Here is an 18,481-nt window from a genome sequence, read left to right on the forward strand (position 1 = left end):
GACTATGAGCGGAAATGCCCAGAAAATTCTACAGGCGGGAATTTCGCCAAACCTGAAAACTTAGTTGTTGACCCTCAACTCTATTTCTCTATATAGCTGTCGCATGAAAGGATTCTCCGCCTTGTTGGGTTTTTTAAAAAATTATTTATTTTTGGCTGCGTTGGGTCTTCGTTGCTGTGCACGGGCTTTCTCTAGTTGCGGCGAGCGGGGGCTACTCTTTGTTGCGGTGCACGGGCTTCTCGTTGCAGTGGCTTCTCTTGTTGCGGAGCACGGGCTCTAGGCGTGCGGGCTTCAGTAGTTGTGGCACGTGGGCTCAGTAGTTGTGGCTCGCGGGCTCTAGAGCGCAGGCTCAGTAGTTGCGGCGCATGGGCTTAGTTGCTTCGCGGCATGTGGGATCTTCCCGGACCAGGGCTTGAACCCGTGTCCCCTGCATTGGCAGGCGGATTCTTAACCACTGTGCCACCAGGGAAGTCCTTCCTCCTTGTTTTAAAAAAGTGACCTTCCATATAGATTAAATACTTTAAAAATAACCACTTCAGCAAGGCACAAGTGTATATCCGTATATCAAGATTTCACAGAGGCCAGAGGCAAGCCAAACAAGTCGTTGGCCAAAGGCAAAGTGCTACATTTCCCCTAAGCAGCCTGTGCTCTCCTGTCTCCTCCCCAGAGCCCCTGTGGGGCGCCCCCTGCCGCCCGGGGGTAAAATCCACACCCCAGTGGCGAGGAGCCCTGTGGCTTCGCTTGGTGGTGTGGGAAGAGGAGAGAAGACAGTCGTGATCAAAAACTCCTACAAAGCTGCACTTTGTTTTTTATTTACATGTAAAATTTGAGATTTCTACAGCTGGGGAAAATTATTTTGAATCTGGTTTTGCGATCAAAACTGCTAGTTTCAAGGACACTCCCAGCTGTCCTTTGTCACATGTGGCCATCCTTCCATGTCCTGTCACTGAGGCTGCTCTATTTGGACAACGTATAGATGCTAATGCAGGGACGAGCTGCTCTCATGCTGTCTGTAGCTGCCGTGGTATCACTTTTCAGATGTGAATACTGATGATAGGTCAGAAAGTGTATATGCTACAGTACAGTTCTGGTTCTAACTCCCCACTCCCCAAATTCATTATTGTTCCCTGTAAATAACAGTAAAGATAGAAGCAGCTACACATGTGTTAGAATGGAAAGAAATAGCAAGATGGAGGTGGGAAAGTCAGTGAGGTCAAGTGTGATAACTGTGGCTCTTGAAGTCTGGCATCACCTGTTTCCAGGCCCTGCCTTTGTGCTTGGCCAAGTCAAGTTCCCAGTGAGCCTGCCTTAGGCGCTTTCTGCCCCCTCTGCCCCTTTACCAGATGTGGCCTCTCAGATGCCAAGATGGACTTCTAGAACCATTTCATGTGGGCACTGCATCCAGAGTTAGATCCCCCATTCTTATTCTCAGCTGAGGTAAAACCCGATGAAGTCACGGCCTAGAGGTGCCCCCGATGCATGTGTGAACCCCAGGCCCAGCCTGGCTTGCTCCAACCTGAGCCCTTGCCTACTTCCTTCCCATGTGCTGCTGGGACCAGGCTCCACGTAGGGGTTTTCTCTTCATGGTTCCTGATACCTAGGACCTGAACAGCCTCACCTGCCTAACCTCTTTTCACTGAAAAACCACTTAGGGAAGTGGTGGCTGGGGGTTGCAGTGCCACTCTTCGGCCACCAGTAGCGGTCTTGAGTTTGGCTAAAGAGTCAAACACACATGATGAGAATAGGTCACAACCTAGCAGCATTGACTGAGAAGGATACAGTAAAGGAAACATAGCTTGCAGGCAGGGCAGCTGTGGGCTTGTTTCTTCAGTGGGAGTCCTCAAAGTGGTCCAGGCTCTAGTCTGTGTAGACCTGCCCACGCCTAAGAGACGATGCACGTGCAATGAAACGAGAGGACACAGCTGGGTGTGGCAACCACCTTGGCTTAGAAGCTCCATGTAAATAGTGTCTCTTTATCTCTTGTAACTATCCAATGGGCATAGCGTCCAGTATCTCAGCAAGGAATGCGCCTAGTTAGAAGAGTCACCATATTTAGCCCTAAGCTTCCCACCAGGTAATTACTGTCATTTGCTGAAGTCCAGGCCAGAGTCATTTCACCAATCAGGGGGCACTTTTTACCATAAGCGGGGTTGCCTGGTAACACACCTGATGCTCACCTTCAGCAGGTTTCCAGGGAAACAGAACTTGAAAGATAACCCAAGGTCAAATGTGTTCACAGAGAAGGAGAAAGGGTTTTGTTAACCATTTATTAACAAGTAAAGTCCATGTCCTTTAGCCTCTTTTTTTCATCTCAATAAAGACAGGTAAGTGAAAGCTGGTTTTGCCCCACTCCTGTATGGTAGACTAGGGATCTGATTCTGGTCAAAACATCGGTCTTCATGCCCGCCCCACACACAATGGCCTGTCCTTTGGCATTCTTCTGAGTAAGGGCAGAAAAAGTTATAGAAAGAAAGGCAGTAACCAATTCCAAGAAAATAACTAGAAAACCATCACAGCCCTTTCCGAATCTGACTAGCCACCTCAGTGGCTCATTTAACTAGGCAGGGTTCCTCTGGATTGGGGGTAAGGGAACATTTTTTTAAACTCCTGAGCTAACAAACCCCTTGGCCAATCTTCTGAGCTCTTTTGTCTCAGAAAACAGGGCATCCCCTCCCTGGCCTACATTTATTCGGAGACTTTCAGAAGAGGCTACTTTGGGGTGGAAGTTGGTACGAATCTGTGTCCATCTGGGCTGCAGTGGACCAGAACCACATCGCTCCTTGTCTTCCCTAGATCAAGGACACCTTCCTGAGGACTTACACTGACGCCATGCAGAATTACAATGGCAACGACGAGAGGAGCCGGGCGGTGGATCACGTGCAGCGCAGCGTAAGTGCCAGGAAGGAGATGGGGCTGGCAATGGCCTGCGAGGTCGGGCCTTGGACTTGTGGGCTGCCAGTGACGCTAGACTGGCAGTGTTTGCTCTTGATCCCCACTCTCCGCCTCTTGGCCCAGTTCCCTTTCCAACAGTGGACATCCAGTACTTTTTCAGGGTCCAGGGATCCAGGTGATTAGTGGCAAGAAGGACCACTCCCTCCGGTTTGCTTTTCATCCATAAGGATGTGAGCATCCCAGGGAGAGCTAGTTTGCCCTTAAAATCTGAAGCCTTGGAACAGTGAGTGTAGCACAGCCTGACTTCGAGTTGGCTCCCTAAGACCAGCCTTCTGGAAATGGTGTCTTGAGGCTGGGCGGAGAGCTCAGGCGAGCTGTGTTCACCGGCTTGGGCGGTGCAGTGGGGTTGGGAGAGCCGATCTCAGAGCAACTGAGGATCCTGCAGGCGTGTGAATGGCCTAGGCTGCCTGGTGCTTCGCAGAGGATATGAGGAAAGTAGTTGTTTCCTGCCTGGAGGTGCTCAAGCCTGACTGCCCGTCAGGATCATCTGGAGAGGTTTTCGGTTGAGGGGTGTCTTTTATTGTTGTGTTGTTTCGTTTTTACTTCAGAAGCAGTATTTTTATTTTTATGTTTTTGGTAATTTATTTTGGTAGAATCTCAAAGTTACCCAGAAAAACTGCAGGAATAGTACAAGGAGCTGTACCCCTTTTACCCAGATTCACCAATTAACGATATATTTTGCCCCATCTGCTTCAATATCCTCTATGTCAGCAGTTGGCACATCTTTGCTGTAAAGCATCAAGTAGTAACTATTTGAGGCTTTGAAGGCCATGCAGTCTCTGTCACAACTACTCAACTCTGCCTTTGTAGCACAAAATCTGCCCTAGACAACAGGTAACACAGAGGCACAGCTGTGTCCCAGTAAAACTTGATTTACAAAACCAGGTAGCTGGTGGGCTGTAGTTTACCAACACCAACTCTCTCTCTTCCTCCACGTGCATCTTTTTTTTCCCCCTAAACCATTTATGTACGTATTAGTACAGATCCTGGGGAGAGCTTTCTAAAACCATTTTGGCCTCAGCTCCCCATCGACAGTCCTGATTCAGTAGATCTCTACGTCTGTCTCTTTAGCAGCACCTAATCACGCAGGTGATTTTGATGCATAGCCAGGCCAGAGAGCAGCTGCTTGGCTTTAGGAGGTGGAAACCAACGCGATGTGGCGTCTAGGACTCACTTCGTTCGTTGAGTTCACGTGGGTATGTCAGTGAGTAGAATTGTTAGTGGCGCTTCAGCTCATCTTGACTCACCAAAGCTGTGCCTGTCGGCTTAGGGCCTGGGTCCACGTTTTTCTTTTAAAAGCTGCAAGGCGCTGAGTGCAGAGACCACAGTGCCTTCGATCTGCCACACTTAATTCTTTTCCTTTCCCCGTTAACAGCTGAGCTGCTGTGGGGTGCAGAACTACACCAACTGGAGCACCAGCCCCTACTTTCTGGAGCACGGCATCCCCCCGAGTTGCTGCATGAACGACACTGATTGTAATCCCCAGGATCTGCACAACCTGACCGTGGCCGCCACTAAAGTGAACCAGAAGGTACTCGCTCCCTCTTGGCCCTGATGAGACTCAGTGGTGAATGTTTGGGGAGGGCTTTTTTGTCTCTGTGAAATTATGTCATTCTTTCTGGCCAGGGAGAGGCACTGGGCTGCCCACTTCTGAAGGAGAAAGCCGTGCCTCAGCGAGACTCTACGAGGCATAGTTAGGAAGGGTTAGCAAGTGGTTCCCGTTAACCCTGATGCTGATGTCAGGGAATGTGGCCTTTCTTCCTTCTGGGTGTCTGTCTTCTGCTTAATATGCCTTCGAAACATGAAATCATTCCCAGCTGGGTGCCAGTCCGCAGCGGAAAGAGGGAGTCAAGTTGACAGACAGCATCTGCTTCTGCGAGGAGGGTGGCCTTGATTTTAGGGACTTCACTGCATTGGGAAAAGAAATCAACAACTTCAACTCACTCTCAACATCCTGACTCCCAAAGAAATTAGAGAAAAAAAAAAAAACTGGCCAAGAGAAATTTGAAAGTTAGTACATAGTAGAAATGAGGGAAATGAAACTTAGGTAGAGAAAAGGAAAATCAATTCTGTATTCCACTCTGCAGAGAATCTGATGAAGACATGATACAGCTGTGTGTGAGGGCTATCTATTCTTAAACATTTAGGGAAATGCCAGATAGAAACTATGTCTTGCTGAAACAAAAGGGAGAAAAAAACCCTACTGTTGAGTTTACCTGTGGTTATGCTGCCATCAGGTAAATTTTCTTTTCTTACTAAGGTAAAGTTCGAGTTTTCTTTTCTGGCCACGCTGCACGGCACGTGGGATCTTAGTTTCCTGACCAGGGATCGAACCCGTGCCCCCTGCAGTGGAAGCTTGGAGTCTTAACCGTTGGACTTCCCTGGAGTCTTAACCAGGGAAATCCCAAAGTTCTAGTTTTCTAAGGTCTTCAAAATTCTATGGGATCTGGGCCAACTACTGAATAATTCACAGAAGATAGCCATCCTTTCAAGACAAGAATGTTAAGAGATAGTTTCTATATTTTACCCATGTAATGTTGGTATTTGTAGCAGAACTGCTGCAAGGCATTGTTGCCATATTCTGGAAGCTCATTTTGTCATTCCGGGTTTATTACTTGGCTGTTGGTGTGGTGAGATAAGATGTTCAGTACAGACAGCTTCTTGTGTGAGCTAAGAGAACATCTGTTCTGACTGGAATTTTTTATGAACCCAAAGTTTGGGGCCTCCTTCGCCTCTCATCAGCAAGGTAACTTCTGGTTTCTTCATGGACACCTCCACTGAGCAGCCGTATATGTCATTATGCTGCCATTTTATGAAGTGCTGAGCAGACCTGGCACTCATTGGGTGCTCCGATGTATAGAAGGCAAGACGTGCTTTATGGAGTGAGATATTGGCACAGCAGAGCCTCAGGAGGTCCTTTGTAGAGGCAGCAATCATCAACCTTGATAAAAGCCTTCTTTCTAAAAGAAAATTTCACCCAAACTACTTCTTTTGTGAAAGTTGAGGGCTTCGAAGTCAGGACCACAGGGTCTGGAGTCAGACTGCAGTATAAATTCTGGCTCAGCCACTTGCTGGTTGTGTGATCTTGATCAAGTTACTTAACCTTTCTCAGCCTTGTTCTTCTCATCTGTAAAATGGAGAGAATAACAGTTCTTGCCCCTTAGGATTGATAGGAGAATTGAATGAGATAAAGTATCTAAAGCACAGCGCATGGCAGAGAGTAAGGACAAGATGAACGTTAACTGTAATGTTAAATGGTAGCTGTGGTGTAAATGTCACGACAATAACGGTGATGTTTGTCTTCCACCCTACCACACTGTGCCTTTTATTAGAAATGATGCAGCAGGTCCTTGTAGGGAGGGCTTAGAGGCAGATCCTACAGTGCATCTCTAGAATCCTTACAGTGGTTTCCAGAAAGATAGGGGAGCATTTTTTCACTTCACTGATAACCTACAAATTGGCCTCACTCCCAGCCTCCCCCCGACAATCCTACTTTACATTTTCCTGGGTACCTCAAATACCTGGAAGAGATACTTCTCTCTCACTTCCCTTTTACCCTCCAGCCTGGCTCCCTCTGTGGAGAGAAAGTGAATGAGAACTGAAATTTGCCTAGGAAGTTTCATTAGATATTCTCATTTAATGCCCACCTGAACTTCTCAGACAAATTATTTCCCAGGCCTGAGTCTGTGACACCTCATCTATAAAAGGTAAGCAAGGCGGATGGGGTGGAGATGTGTAGTGATAGTAGATGCTCATAAAGATTAGCCTCCCCAAACTGACTCCCTCCCCCAGGAAGATTAACTCCCACCATGTCCTAGTTCTGTGGAATCCTGTTATATAAAATACATGTATTCTAAATCCCCATAGATCTTTTAGTGTCTTGAACCCTGTGCCCCGATAACACAGAAAGGTGGCTCTTGGCTCTTACCTGGCAGCCTGAGAAACCCACCTTGTACCAATCACTGGCAGAGAGCAGGAAGGAGGTGAGAGCGGTTAAGCAGGATATTTATCGTTTCGTTTTGAGGACAGCTTTGATTTTGGTTTTGCTAAGCACGATGATCAAACGTCCACAGGTTCAGTTAGCTAATAGCATTGACTGACCCCTACCCCCTAGGAATTCCTCGCCTTTTTTTTAAAGAGCCAGGGCAAGAGGAAGAGAGTTATTCTGGTTGGCAGCTCCAGAGGTACCTCCTCCCAGTACCTGCCTGGAAGCAGCCGTGCTACTCCTGCTACTGAAAAGCCTGCCACTTGCAGGTGTTTCCCATCAGAGGCCCTGTTGATTTAGACTTGCTGAGAGGATGAGCGAATTACCTGTTCTGTTTCTGGGTGTTTCCTAGGACATTTAGCAGGTCTCTGTAGATTGATCTCACACCTGACAATCAGGCTTTCCTTTTAGGAAATTAAAAGAGATCGTTGTGGGTAGATAAGAGAATTTTCGGGGAGAATTTGAGGTGGAAGGCAAACGTGCACTGGGGTTGTAGAATCAAAGCAGTTCGGGCAGTCTGCAGAGCTAGGCCGAGACCTGGAAAATGGGCTTGTGGGTCCATAGAGTGAATAACAGAGAAAAAGCTGGAGAAGGAAAGCATTTATTGCAACCTGGGTCTTGTATCGTTTAAACAACAATGAAGAAGCTAAATCACTTTCATCTTCTCACCTTAAGTAACTCTCTTACTGCTATAATTTATTAATTTGCTCTCTGTTTAGAGTGAAAAAGAGTGGAGGAACTTTTCTTAGCGAAGAGTGCTTCTCAAACTTTAATGGGCACGTGAAACATCTGGAGATATTGTTAACATTCGTTAAAACTCATTAAAAATGGGTAACCCCGGGACCTGGCAGATTCTGATTCAGTAGGTCTGGAGTGAGGTCTCAGATTCTGCGTTTCTAACAAAATCCCCAGTAATGCTGCTGCTGCTGCTGTTAGCAAAACCCCACTGCGGGGAGCAAGGTTTAGAGAGAACGATTTTGCCACAGTTGTACCAATGCCAGGCCCTTACTTCATTTTTCTGTTTTCTCTTACTGGTTGGAGTGGGCTTTTCAAAAAAAATGTGACTGACTCTGATTTCTACTCCATTGTAGGAGATTTCATACTTTAGAAAAACATATTCACCTTATGTGTAGAATTAAAGTTCACAGCAAAAACAAAAAAACAGAAAAAAAACCCCTATTCCCCCCCCCCAAAACAAACAAAAACACCTAACCCAAACTATTTTGCAGAGTAAGAAAATAGCCCACCTCACTTCTCTCTGGTTTTTATCACTGGGTTTGTGTTTCCATATTTTGAGCTGATGTAACACTGGCGGTGGTCTGAACCTCATTCCCTGGCCCGAGCATTGCTGTGGGGAGGAGATACAGCAATGAACGATGACCAGCACAGAAAAACTCTATCTTAGCTGCTGCCATTTGGGAAAGTGCTAGAATATCCACCTCTCTTCTGGCTTTGACTTCTTCCTAACCCGAACTGACTTTCTTTCCACTACCTTTTGGAAAATAGTGTGATATATAGTTTCACTAGTAGAAATGAAATCAGTGAGCAAGCTTCTCCTATAAAGAGAGAATCAAATTGCAAAACTTCCCATGAGCAATAATGCATTTCCTTTCCCACCCCTGCCCCGGCCTTCAAATTTGCATCAGGTAACTAAGGAGCATAGTTTGTCCATTGCATTGAAAACATGTGTCAAAGCACTGCTGCGAAATTAATGCATCTTTGTCTTTGCAAACATCGACTGTGAATGCATAAAATATCATTTATTAGAAGATACAGCATTGGCAGAATTTTCACAAGCTCTATGAGAAATGTTAAATCATTAAACTTTGAATTTAAAAATGGGAGACATGTTTTCGGTTGTTCTTGTTCTTCAGATGTTATTACAATTTAGTGGGCCTTTCTTGATAAACAATAATCCTCTTTACCCTGTTTATGAAATTGTCTTGATTTTTCACAGACTTCATACATTCAAGTTGAGGCCCTTTTTCAGAAAACTGGAGAAAGACCATGTCTTCCAAAGCTGAATACGTCACTTCAGAAGTCTAGGTTGATTTGGCCCAGTTCCAAACTATAGAAATACACTCACACACTGACACACATATATGTTCGCTAATTCCTGCTGTTTGAGCTGTCAGGCGTTTTAACAGGAAGAGTCAGCTTTTGCCTTTGCGTTACGAGTGATGCACAAAATTTGGTGTCCTACCTGGACTGGGTTGATAAAATGTAATCCAGGATAACAACAAAACTATTTTAGCAACATTGTCGAACTCCAACCAGACTATTTCTTTTAAAGAAATTAAACTTTATCAGTATTAAACTAACATTGAAATTGGTAAAGTTGGTGTTGGTTTTAATCACAACATGTGGAGATTTCACAGGATGTTAAAGGGAAACTCACTTCATTTCACGAATGAGGTTATTGACATCATAATAGAGGGGAAGTGACTTCTTCAAGGTCCCATAGTAAACCTGTGGAAAATATGACTCTAGAACATGGGTTTTTCCCTACTAAAAAAAAACTTAATGGTCTCCGTAGGAAGAACCCTAAAATGCCATAAAGTTGGCAGGTATTCAAACACCTCCTTCTAACCAGAGGGTTTCACTTTATTTATCTAAGATTCTGTCATTTGTTGTCAAAATGCTAGTAACTATGTTTATGATTCTGAGTTTTCCTGACCAAGGATGCAGAATGCCTTTTCACGTGTTTAAGTCTGCTTCTGTATCCCTACAGCATTCGCCTCATGGATCTTACAGACTTCTTGCTCAATTTCATCATACAACAGAAACGTTTGTGGATGAAAGTGTATATCTGGGATTTGCTTTAAAGTAATCCAGCCAGGGGATGAGTGTTGAAGAAGTTTAAATGAAACAAGATTGGCCATATGTTCACTGTGATTTTAGAGGAAGGGTCACTTGGGGGTTCTGTACCGTTTGTATGTTTGAGATTTTTCATTCTGTTTGCGGAATGAAGGTTGGGGTGTATGTGGGAGTGTCGCGAGGTAACCCAGCCGGTCTGGTCTGGGTGAAACATGTCTCTGAGACCGTGTCTCTGTGTTTTCAGGGTTGTTATGATCTGGTGACCAGTTTCATGGAGACCAACATGGGAATCATCGCTGGAGTGGCTTTTGGGATCGCATTCTCCCAGGTAATCTTACGGTCCGACCTAGCCTTTCCTCTGTCTCCTGCTCTCCTTTCCTTCCCTGGTCTCCAGATTCTCTGGCGGCCTCCCCGTGCCTGGGGAAAGGCTGATGGATGGGGTCAGGACTCCTTGCTCATTAGTCCTCAGGTCATCTGTTTATTGATTTTCCTTTTTCAACTTAAATGAAGTTTTGCCATCAAGGGAATATTGGTTAACAGTTCAACTAATGACTAGCTCCAGAAAAACAACTCCCTTCTTCTGTAGGTCAAATGGAGGTTAGCTGAACAAAGTGCTGCCTTAATTGGAGCCTAAACAACTCCAAACATCAAATGGCTGATTTGGATTCGGGGAGGGGGGTAGGGCTCTTTTCCTGGTTGACCTGTCCCTTTTTGGTTCTTAGTTCCCGGGGATTGTGCATGAGATAGCTCCCTTTTAAAGAAAGCCTAAATGTAGCACATTTCATCCTGTCATCATTATTTGATCTCAAGGTTTGATTACTGTTTCTTAAGAGGAAACTGAATTTGTGTATATGAAATGTTATGTGCCTTTATCTCCACCCAGCCTCTAAAAAAGAATGGGAGAAGCCATTATGCAAACTAAGCAAGCCACACATACTCAAGGATGGAACATGATTAAGCTAAATCTAAAATTTTGCCCACCTGCACCAGGCAGTGTGTTGTCCCACAGGCTTCTGATCTCCCGGCCAGTTGCTATAATATTGCTGTGGGTGGAAGGATCGGCATATATACCTAACAACCAAAAAAAACTCGATTTATCTTTAACACAGAATTTTTTTCAGGCCAACAGATCATTTTACCAACAAAGCTCAATTAGTGTTACCTCAGTAATGTTGCCATGGCTCTGGTTTTATCTGCCTGAATTCTATATCAGCTCTCCCAGACTATAATTACCCCTCCCTCCACGGCCCCTATACCGCTTTCCTTCTTGCTGAGCAATGCAGACGCACTTTAATCTTAAGTTTGTTCCTAAAACATCTTTATTGAAATATGGCATATAAAGAGAAGCACACACCTTGTAAGTATACAGCTTAATAAGTTATCACAAAATGAGCTTACCTGTGTACTGACCATCACTTAGATCAAGGCATAGCATGTTAGCCTGGTAGTTTTTGCACATGGAGGGCTTGGCCTCAGATAAGTCTAAAAAGCTTTTCTTCCCAAGCAGTTACCAAACCGTGTGTGACATTTCCTCTCACAAGGGCATGTGGGCCCAGCCAGCATGAGTGTGTATTTCTTGTGGCAGTTTTAAAAATCTTTTACCACGTTTTTTTTTTTTGCGGCTCGGGAAGGGTTTAAACCCTCAACACGCCAACACACACAAACCAGATTGGTGCCACAGACAGTACTGATTAACTCGGTCTTGAGAGACACATCAAAAGAAGTTGCAGCCCTGAACTTTCTTCTGGTTGCTATCCTGTTTCAGTAATAACACTTCAGTGACATATCAGTAATGGCCAGGGGACATTTTAGAGGATTCCGGACCGCGTGTCTGATGCAGCGTGCAGGAGGCATCTGGCAGGTGCACATATGGTTTACTTTACACATGTATGTGCAGTGTTGGGTTAACCACCTACAGGACAGGCTTGTGCTTGCGTTTGAGGAGGACCGTCCCCTTGGAGGAAGGAATATGGCTGCAGTCGGCCCTAATGGCTACCCTAGACCCATGAAGGGACACAAAGCCGGTACTCTCCCTGGGGAAAAGAGAGCCTCAGAGAGCCAGGACTCTCGTGGATGAAACACCATTTTTTTTAAAATTAATTAATTGATTTTATTTATTTATTTTTGGCTGTGTTGGGTCTTCGTTTCTGTGCGAGGGCTTTCTCCAGTTGCGGCAAGTGGGGGCCACTCTTCATCGCAATGCGCGGGCCTCTCACTATCACGGCCTCTCTTGTTGCAGAGCACAGGCTCCAGATGCGCAGGCTCAGTAGTTGTGGCTCACGGGCCCAGCTGCTCCGCGGCATGTGGGATCTTCCCAGACCAGGGCTCGAACCCGTGTCCCCTGCATTGGCAGGCAGATTCTCAACCACTGCGCCACCAGGGAAGCCCTGAAACATCTTTTCATCCAAGAATCTTTCCATGTGGCCACGAGGGGTTGGGAAGACAGTCCTACTTTCATGAGTGAGGTGAACCAGGTCATAAAGAATCTGATTAATACCTCTCACACTTCTCACATCCCCGTGGAGGGATTTAGGTGTAGACCAGTGGTTATCTGGCCCGATGAGCATTCATCTCTGTGTGCTACGTGGAAGAAACCCCTGACGTGGGGCTCGCCAAGTTTGCTCTGTGGCCCTCTGGGGCAACGAGAAAGGGGCTTTGGCCCCAAGGAAGCCCCAGACAGACTCTCTTCAAAGAGTTTAGGTTTCTTCAAGGTACTACAGAGTTGTTGGGATAAGAAAGCAAAACCCAAAGCCCAGGAGCATCGCAGAGGCAGTACCATTCACCTGCGTGGCCGGTCAACCACAGTGGGGCAGAGACTTGAGATCTGCTGTGCTCAGCTTGGGGCAGGGAAAGGAATGGCCACGGCCAGCTGTTATTAGCCAGACGCACTAGGAACTGCAGCTTTTAATGGTGCCAGCAGCCTCAGGGTACCTGGAAGCTGAAGCTGGCTTCCAGTTGTCAGTAGATCCAGGGCCTCTCTGGGACCATGGTGGCCACTTACCAGATGCCCGTTCAAGAACCAGCCTTACTCACCTGCCACCAAAGCTTTAGGTGTTCAAAAATTCTAGAACAAGTGTTATAGTAAAACTTAGCAGATGTTGGCTGATACCGATAAATCAGTCACAATGGCCTATGTGGTAGCCTTCCTATAATGAAGCAAGCTCTACTGAGTAGAGGCCAAAGTGGGTAGGAAAGAACAGAGCACCCTGCCCCCACTCCTCACCTGCCCTCCACCTTCTCCTTGCCCTTTTCCTCACCTGCTCTCATGACGTCCACGCTATCCTCTGTTGGAAGAAACCGGCCTTGCACATCTGTTGTCTTAGAAATTAAAGGTGGTATAAAGTACAAGGAAAACTAAGCTGAGTCTAGCTTTTTAATAGACTGTGCGAGAACTTTGTCCTGTTACCTAATTTAGCTAACTTAAAGCTCTTGAGTGCTGTTTTTGGATAGCAGGGTTTTGGCAGGTGTTTAATATTTCTCTCCGCAAAGTCCCGGTGCCTTTGCCCTCTCAAGGAAAAGGCCATTTGTCTGGACTTGATGGGCAGGTCCTGCTGCCCTATGAACTTATAGCAGGTGGTTGAGTGTGTTTTTATAGGGTACCTCCTCCCTGCATCTTTGGCAGCTACTCTTTTATCCAAGGGGTCTTGGGAACACACACACACAGAAATGTCCTCACCTCCCTCGTCCCTAACATGACCTGGAAGCCAAGCGTCCGAGTCTGGACACTTGTATTGCTCAGTTTGTGACACTGTTTCCCGCCTTGGTTGGCCTTCTGCTATGGGTCTCTGTATTTAGCACTTCTGTATCCAACATAAATAGCTTCGCTAGACTTGGAGACTGTTAGGCTGGATTAATCCCCCAAAGCACAGAATGTTACAGCCCTGAGTAAGGACGGTGGAGCTGTTTTCCAGAAGGGAGAGTTGAGTGGTTTGCTTGAGGTTGGGCGGCTACTGTAGATCCAGGATTACAATTCTGATGATCTCATCTGGTCTGCTGTATTCAACATTTAGGCCAGAGATAACCCTTGCTCTTGCCTCACGTAGCACCTAAATGGAACTCAGTTTCTGCCTTTATAATGAAAGGATTTGAGTCTGTGGAATTGCAAAGACAAAGGTACTCATCAAAAAATACAGATCCTGGCTTCCCTGGTGGCGCAGTGGTTAAGAATCCGCCTGCCAATGCAGGGGGACACGGGTTCAAGCCCTAGTCTGGGAAGATCCCACATGCCGCGGAGCAACTAAGCCCGTGTGCCACAACTACTGAAGCCCGGGCCCCCCCTAGAGCCCGTGCTCCGCAACAAGAGAAGCCACTGCAGTGAGAAGCCGACGCACCGCAATGAAGAGTAGCCCCCGCCCACCACAGCTAGAGAAAGCCCTCGCACAGCAACAAAGACCCAACGCAGCCAAAAATAAATAAATAAAAAAAATACAGATCCTCTTCCTACCCATCCATCCCCTGACCCTCACCCCTGCAGGGCCTCCTCCAGGGCCCACAGGCTACTGAGATGATTCCTTACGGACCAAGGATTCTTTTCTGGGACTTGTTTACCTTTTCTGTATAGAGGGCAGGGACAAAGCTGTCAATAGCCTTGATGAGACATGGCCGAATAAGGCTAACGGAACTTTTTACTTATTCCCCTAGTATTTTCAGGCCCTGAAACGGTCCCTAAAAGCATTTATACAGTTTTATTTCAAACCAGATAACTTGGCACTTTCCCAGTTAGGTCATCAGCATAAAATCTCCACAGGCATTATAAGGATCAAAATTTTCGACCTATTGCTTGCCACTTTGTTAAGAAAGTTGCCTTTTACAGCTTTGTTTGCTGGCCCCTCTCTGCCCCTCAGGAATCAGGGACCCGGCCACGTTTACCTCCCATGGTGATCGCAGGGGAAGACACCCTTGCCCTGTCGCCTTTGCTGACCTGGACCTCACCCCTCTCTCAGCCCCTCTCCCACCTTTCGGAGTCCATCCTGTTCCTGGTAATTAGCAGAGCCCCAGCGACGTGATCCCTGTTACTGGAGCTCTCTTTGTGGGGATGCTTCGAGAAGGTTAGAGTAGACCTTTTATAAGTCTCTCCTTCCCTCTCTGGCTTCTCAGTTCTCGAAGGGCCTCCCGGAGGTTTTCATGACCCAAAAGAAAGCAGAATATATAGTACGGACAAGGCCAAGAGTGGTAAAAATAAAATGTTACTTCCAACAATTAGATGAAGGCTAATTACAAAGTCTTAGACGACCAAATATAAATAATCTGATCTCAGACTCCCTAGGCTGTACGGCATTTTACACTTCGCCAGCCACGGGGAGAGGGAGAGGCGGCTCTGGGGTCTCCGTCCTGAGGGCTGTTTAGCATAAGAGGCAAGCTCTCCTTTTCCTGTCTTCCTCCGGGGTTTAAAGCAGAAGTTTGTTCCGGTGCCCACATACTCCAGCCTTAAGACACATCAGCAGTGCGCTTCTGAGGGGCAGCCTGGAATCCCACAGAGCATACCTCTGTCCTTTGAGGCGCTATTTACATATATTTAACCTAAAACACAAAAGGATTTTATCTAAATAAAGATGGATCTTTCTATGTACAGATTAATTGGGTCTAGTGGCAAGCGAGCCTTTGGTCCTGACTCTGAGGAAGAGGCTATGTCTTTACCTTTAACAGGCTTTCAGTTATGTACCTAGAAATAATCTGGTAGTAAATGGTATTAAGTATAGGATGTTTCCCCCCCTCCCCGCTTTCCCTTAACTTGGTGCTTAGGGAAATGAGAGATCAAAGTTTTCTCTCAAATATGATGAAACACTGTAGCAAATCTGACATCAGTAATCCTGCGAACAATCCAAAACACCCACCATCTCCCAAATCCTAGTTTTTCTTGCACTAGAATTAACTAAAATGAAAGCCAATATATGTAAACTGCTGTTTTCACAAAGCTTGTATGTGCCTCAGCTCAGGACTTTTTTTCGGAACAATTTCTGAGTAGATGTTAACATTATTGACTGGGGGATTTTTGCAGAAACTAACGCCTGTGGCCGGCGATTTGTTCTGTAAGTGAATATTGAAACACCCGCGTTTGAGTAAATATCAACAACTTTTTTTGCACTTAATGTATTTACCTGAAACTTTGTTCACGTCTTACTAAAGCATTCTAATATTTCGTTAGAGCTTGACAGGCAGTATAGCAGGCACCTCTGCGCAGGGGAACAGAACATCTATTACAAATATACCGTGTTTCACTGTGCTTTCCCCTGGAAGAGCATACTCTATACTTTCTGGCGACATGTTTTATTTTAGTCCTGTGGGTATTATTTCCTCTAGATGTTCGTTTATTTTACCTGATGGTCGACAAGGTGTGTCTTTGCAGGGGGCTCTTTCAGAAACGCCACAAGAAGGACCAGGTGCGGTACTACCATTACATTCACCAGAATGGTCAGTTACCCATTCTCTAGCTACTGCTAACAAAAATTGCTTGTAAGACATTTTATTCTGTGTACTAAGGCTACAATAAATTTTAAACACATTGAATACACCGCAATTAATCAAATAGAAACCCACTTTCTTATACCATTTTCGAGTTTTCCAGAGGATACTGAAGTTTGCCAGATATTGATCAGATCGATCAACTCCTTTCATATATTTATTATACTCTAATATACAAGTGGGCTGAGTTACCTGATGGCCAGTCCTCCTGTCTTCCTTTCCTGTAGATGCTGTGGAGGCGTCATGAATAGTGTCGCCATGCGGACTAACCTCTTGTCTTTCCATATAAGAAGAACCACTTCTCCCTTCTGTAAGAATGTCATTTCTCCCCTCTGTAGATTTTTAGATTTCTCCTTTAATTGGTTTGGTAGACCACGACTCTCTCTTATAGTCCCACAAACTCTGGTTTTATTTTTCAACAATATTTCAGATGTGGACACACTGTTGTAATAATTGTCTTGGTAAATATGGTGCCATGAACCAAGATAAGGTTGTAGGACCGATAATATTGTTTCTTGCAGTTTCTTCCCTTCACCCGTGTAAATCTCAAGGTTGCATATATATCCAGTTTCACTTTCGCTAACCATCCTGACCAAAATTCCATATCTTGTAAGTTTTCCGGGATTATAGGTTTTGAATCTGAGTCGTCCTCTCCACTTTATCATTGCCTCCTCAAGTGATAACTCTTGTTTAAGTATATAGATAATTGAAATTTTGGTAGAAAATAATCCAAAAGAGGTTTGACTTTTGAAATTCTGTCCGCGGGAAGTGGAGCTTCTGAGTTATCGTTAAAGTGAAGAAATGTCATTATTTGTTTGAAGCTTCTTCTCGTCATAATCTTTGGAAAGGTAGGTGTTTCAAGTAAGGGATCAGTCGACCAATATTCTTTCCAGTGTGACTTTCTTATTTGTCCCATCAAAATTATTAATCCAAGAAACTTCTTCATGTCACTGTTGGTTACAACAGTCCATTTTAAAGCCTTATACTTTTTTTTTTTTTTAAATAGAAAGTCTTTTATTTATTTATTTATGGCTGTGTTGGGTCTTCGTTTCTGCGCGAGGGCTTTCTCTAGTTGTGGCAAGTGGGGGCCGCTCTTCATCGCTGTGCGCGGGCCTCTCACTATCGCGGCCTCTCTTGTTGCGGAGCACAGGCTCCAGACGCGCAGGCTCAGTAGTTGTGGCTCACGGGCCCAGTTGCTCCGCGGCATGTGGGATCTTCCCAGACCAGGGCTCGAACCCGTGTCCCCTGCATTGGCAGGCAGATTCTCAACCACTGCGCCACCAGGGAAGCCCAAGCCTTATACTTTTTATACGATTTTTCATTCTGTTGGTGATACAGGTTCGTTTGAGAAGCGACCAACTCGAAAAAGTCGTTACCAAAAATTAATTATTTCACTAACACTTTGTGCGTTATTACAGTCAATAGTTACACCTGACACTCCTATAAAGTCTAATTTTCATGAAATGTTGTCTTCAGTCCACTCTTCTGTAGAAGCAAAGGAGCATTCTCCTGCACCATGAGTTTCATTTTCACTTTCCATATCAGAATCAATCACTAAGGTTTTTTGTCTTTTTGTTGGTCTAATATTCACATCGTCTGAATCAGAACTATATTCTGAAGAACTGTCATCTTCTGAGACACTAGTATATATATCGCTTGGACAATCAGAGAAAGTATCTGCATAAAATTCACCGAAAAATTCTTCTTCACTCAAAATTTCATGATGCGTCATTTTTAAAAATTTTACAGTAATAAATTGCGTTCATAGTATACATAAGGTTGGAACAAAAACCTAACGGATCAAAATGTGAGTGATAACGACAATCATAAGTTGTATAATGAACCCTTGATCAATTTTAAGCTCTAACAACTTCACACAGTGATGTTAAAAAATAATTTTTAAAAAATCTGTCTTCTCCCATGGTCAAACAGAAGGTATATCTTGCCCTAGAAATACAAAACGTAGTTTGTTTGAAAGCAAATAGCTTTTATTTTTACTTATATTTTTTAAAGTTATTATTTTTGTGAGAAAGTTTGTCTGGTGCTTAAGGATGATGCTGTTTCTGTTTGAGGAAAAAAAGGTGGAGGGACATGCTATATTCCCTTGAAAACGGACATCTCAGATGCAAGAAATATTGAAGCGTACTGCAGAATTTTCTGGCTGTGTGGCTCGTGAATTGCCATGGGGGCCAGGAGCATTGCAAACTGTGAAATGGAATGCTGGCTACTGTTAAGTGCTAAAACACACATGAGGTCAACGAGAAA

At 45.0% G+C, this 18,481-nt stretch overlaps 1 protein-coding gene across 1 annotated transcript in view; it reads left to right on the forward strand.

Moving 5' to 3' along the window:
* TSPAN7 (tetraspanin 7) overlaps positions 1-18,481 on the forward strand; it is a 134,826-nt gene that overhangs the window by 113,025 nt on the left and 3,320 nt on the right. The window contains exons 4-6 of the mRNA XM_061177906.1: positions 2,794-2,889; positions 4,328-4,483; positions 9,999-10,082. Of these exons, the coding sequence (XP_061033889.1) occupies positions 2,794-2,889; positions 4,328-4,483; positions 9,999-10,082 (336 nt within the window). The remainder of the gene's footprint in view (positions 1-2,793; positions 2,890-4,327; positions 4,484-9,998; positions 10,083-18,481) is intronic.

The sequence above is a fragment of the Eubalaena glacialis genome, chromosome X (genome assembly GCF_028564815.1).
Source record: "Eubalaena glacialis isolate mEubGla1 chromosome X, mEubGla1.1.hap2.+ XY, whole genome shotgun sequence".
In the NCBI taxonomy this organism is placed as follows: domain Eukaryota; kingdom Metazoa; phylum Chordata; class Mammalia; order Artiodactyla; family Balaenidae; genus Eubalaena; species Eubalaena glacialis.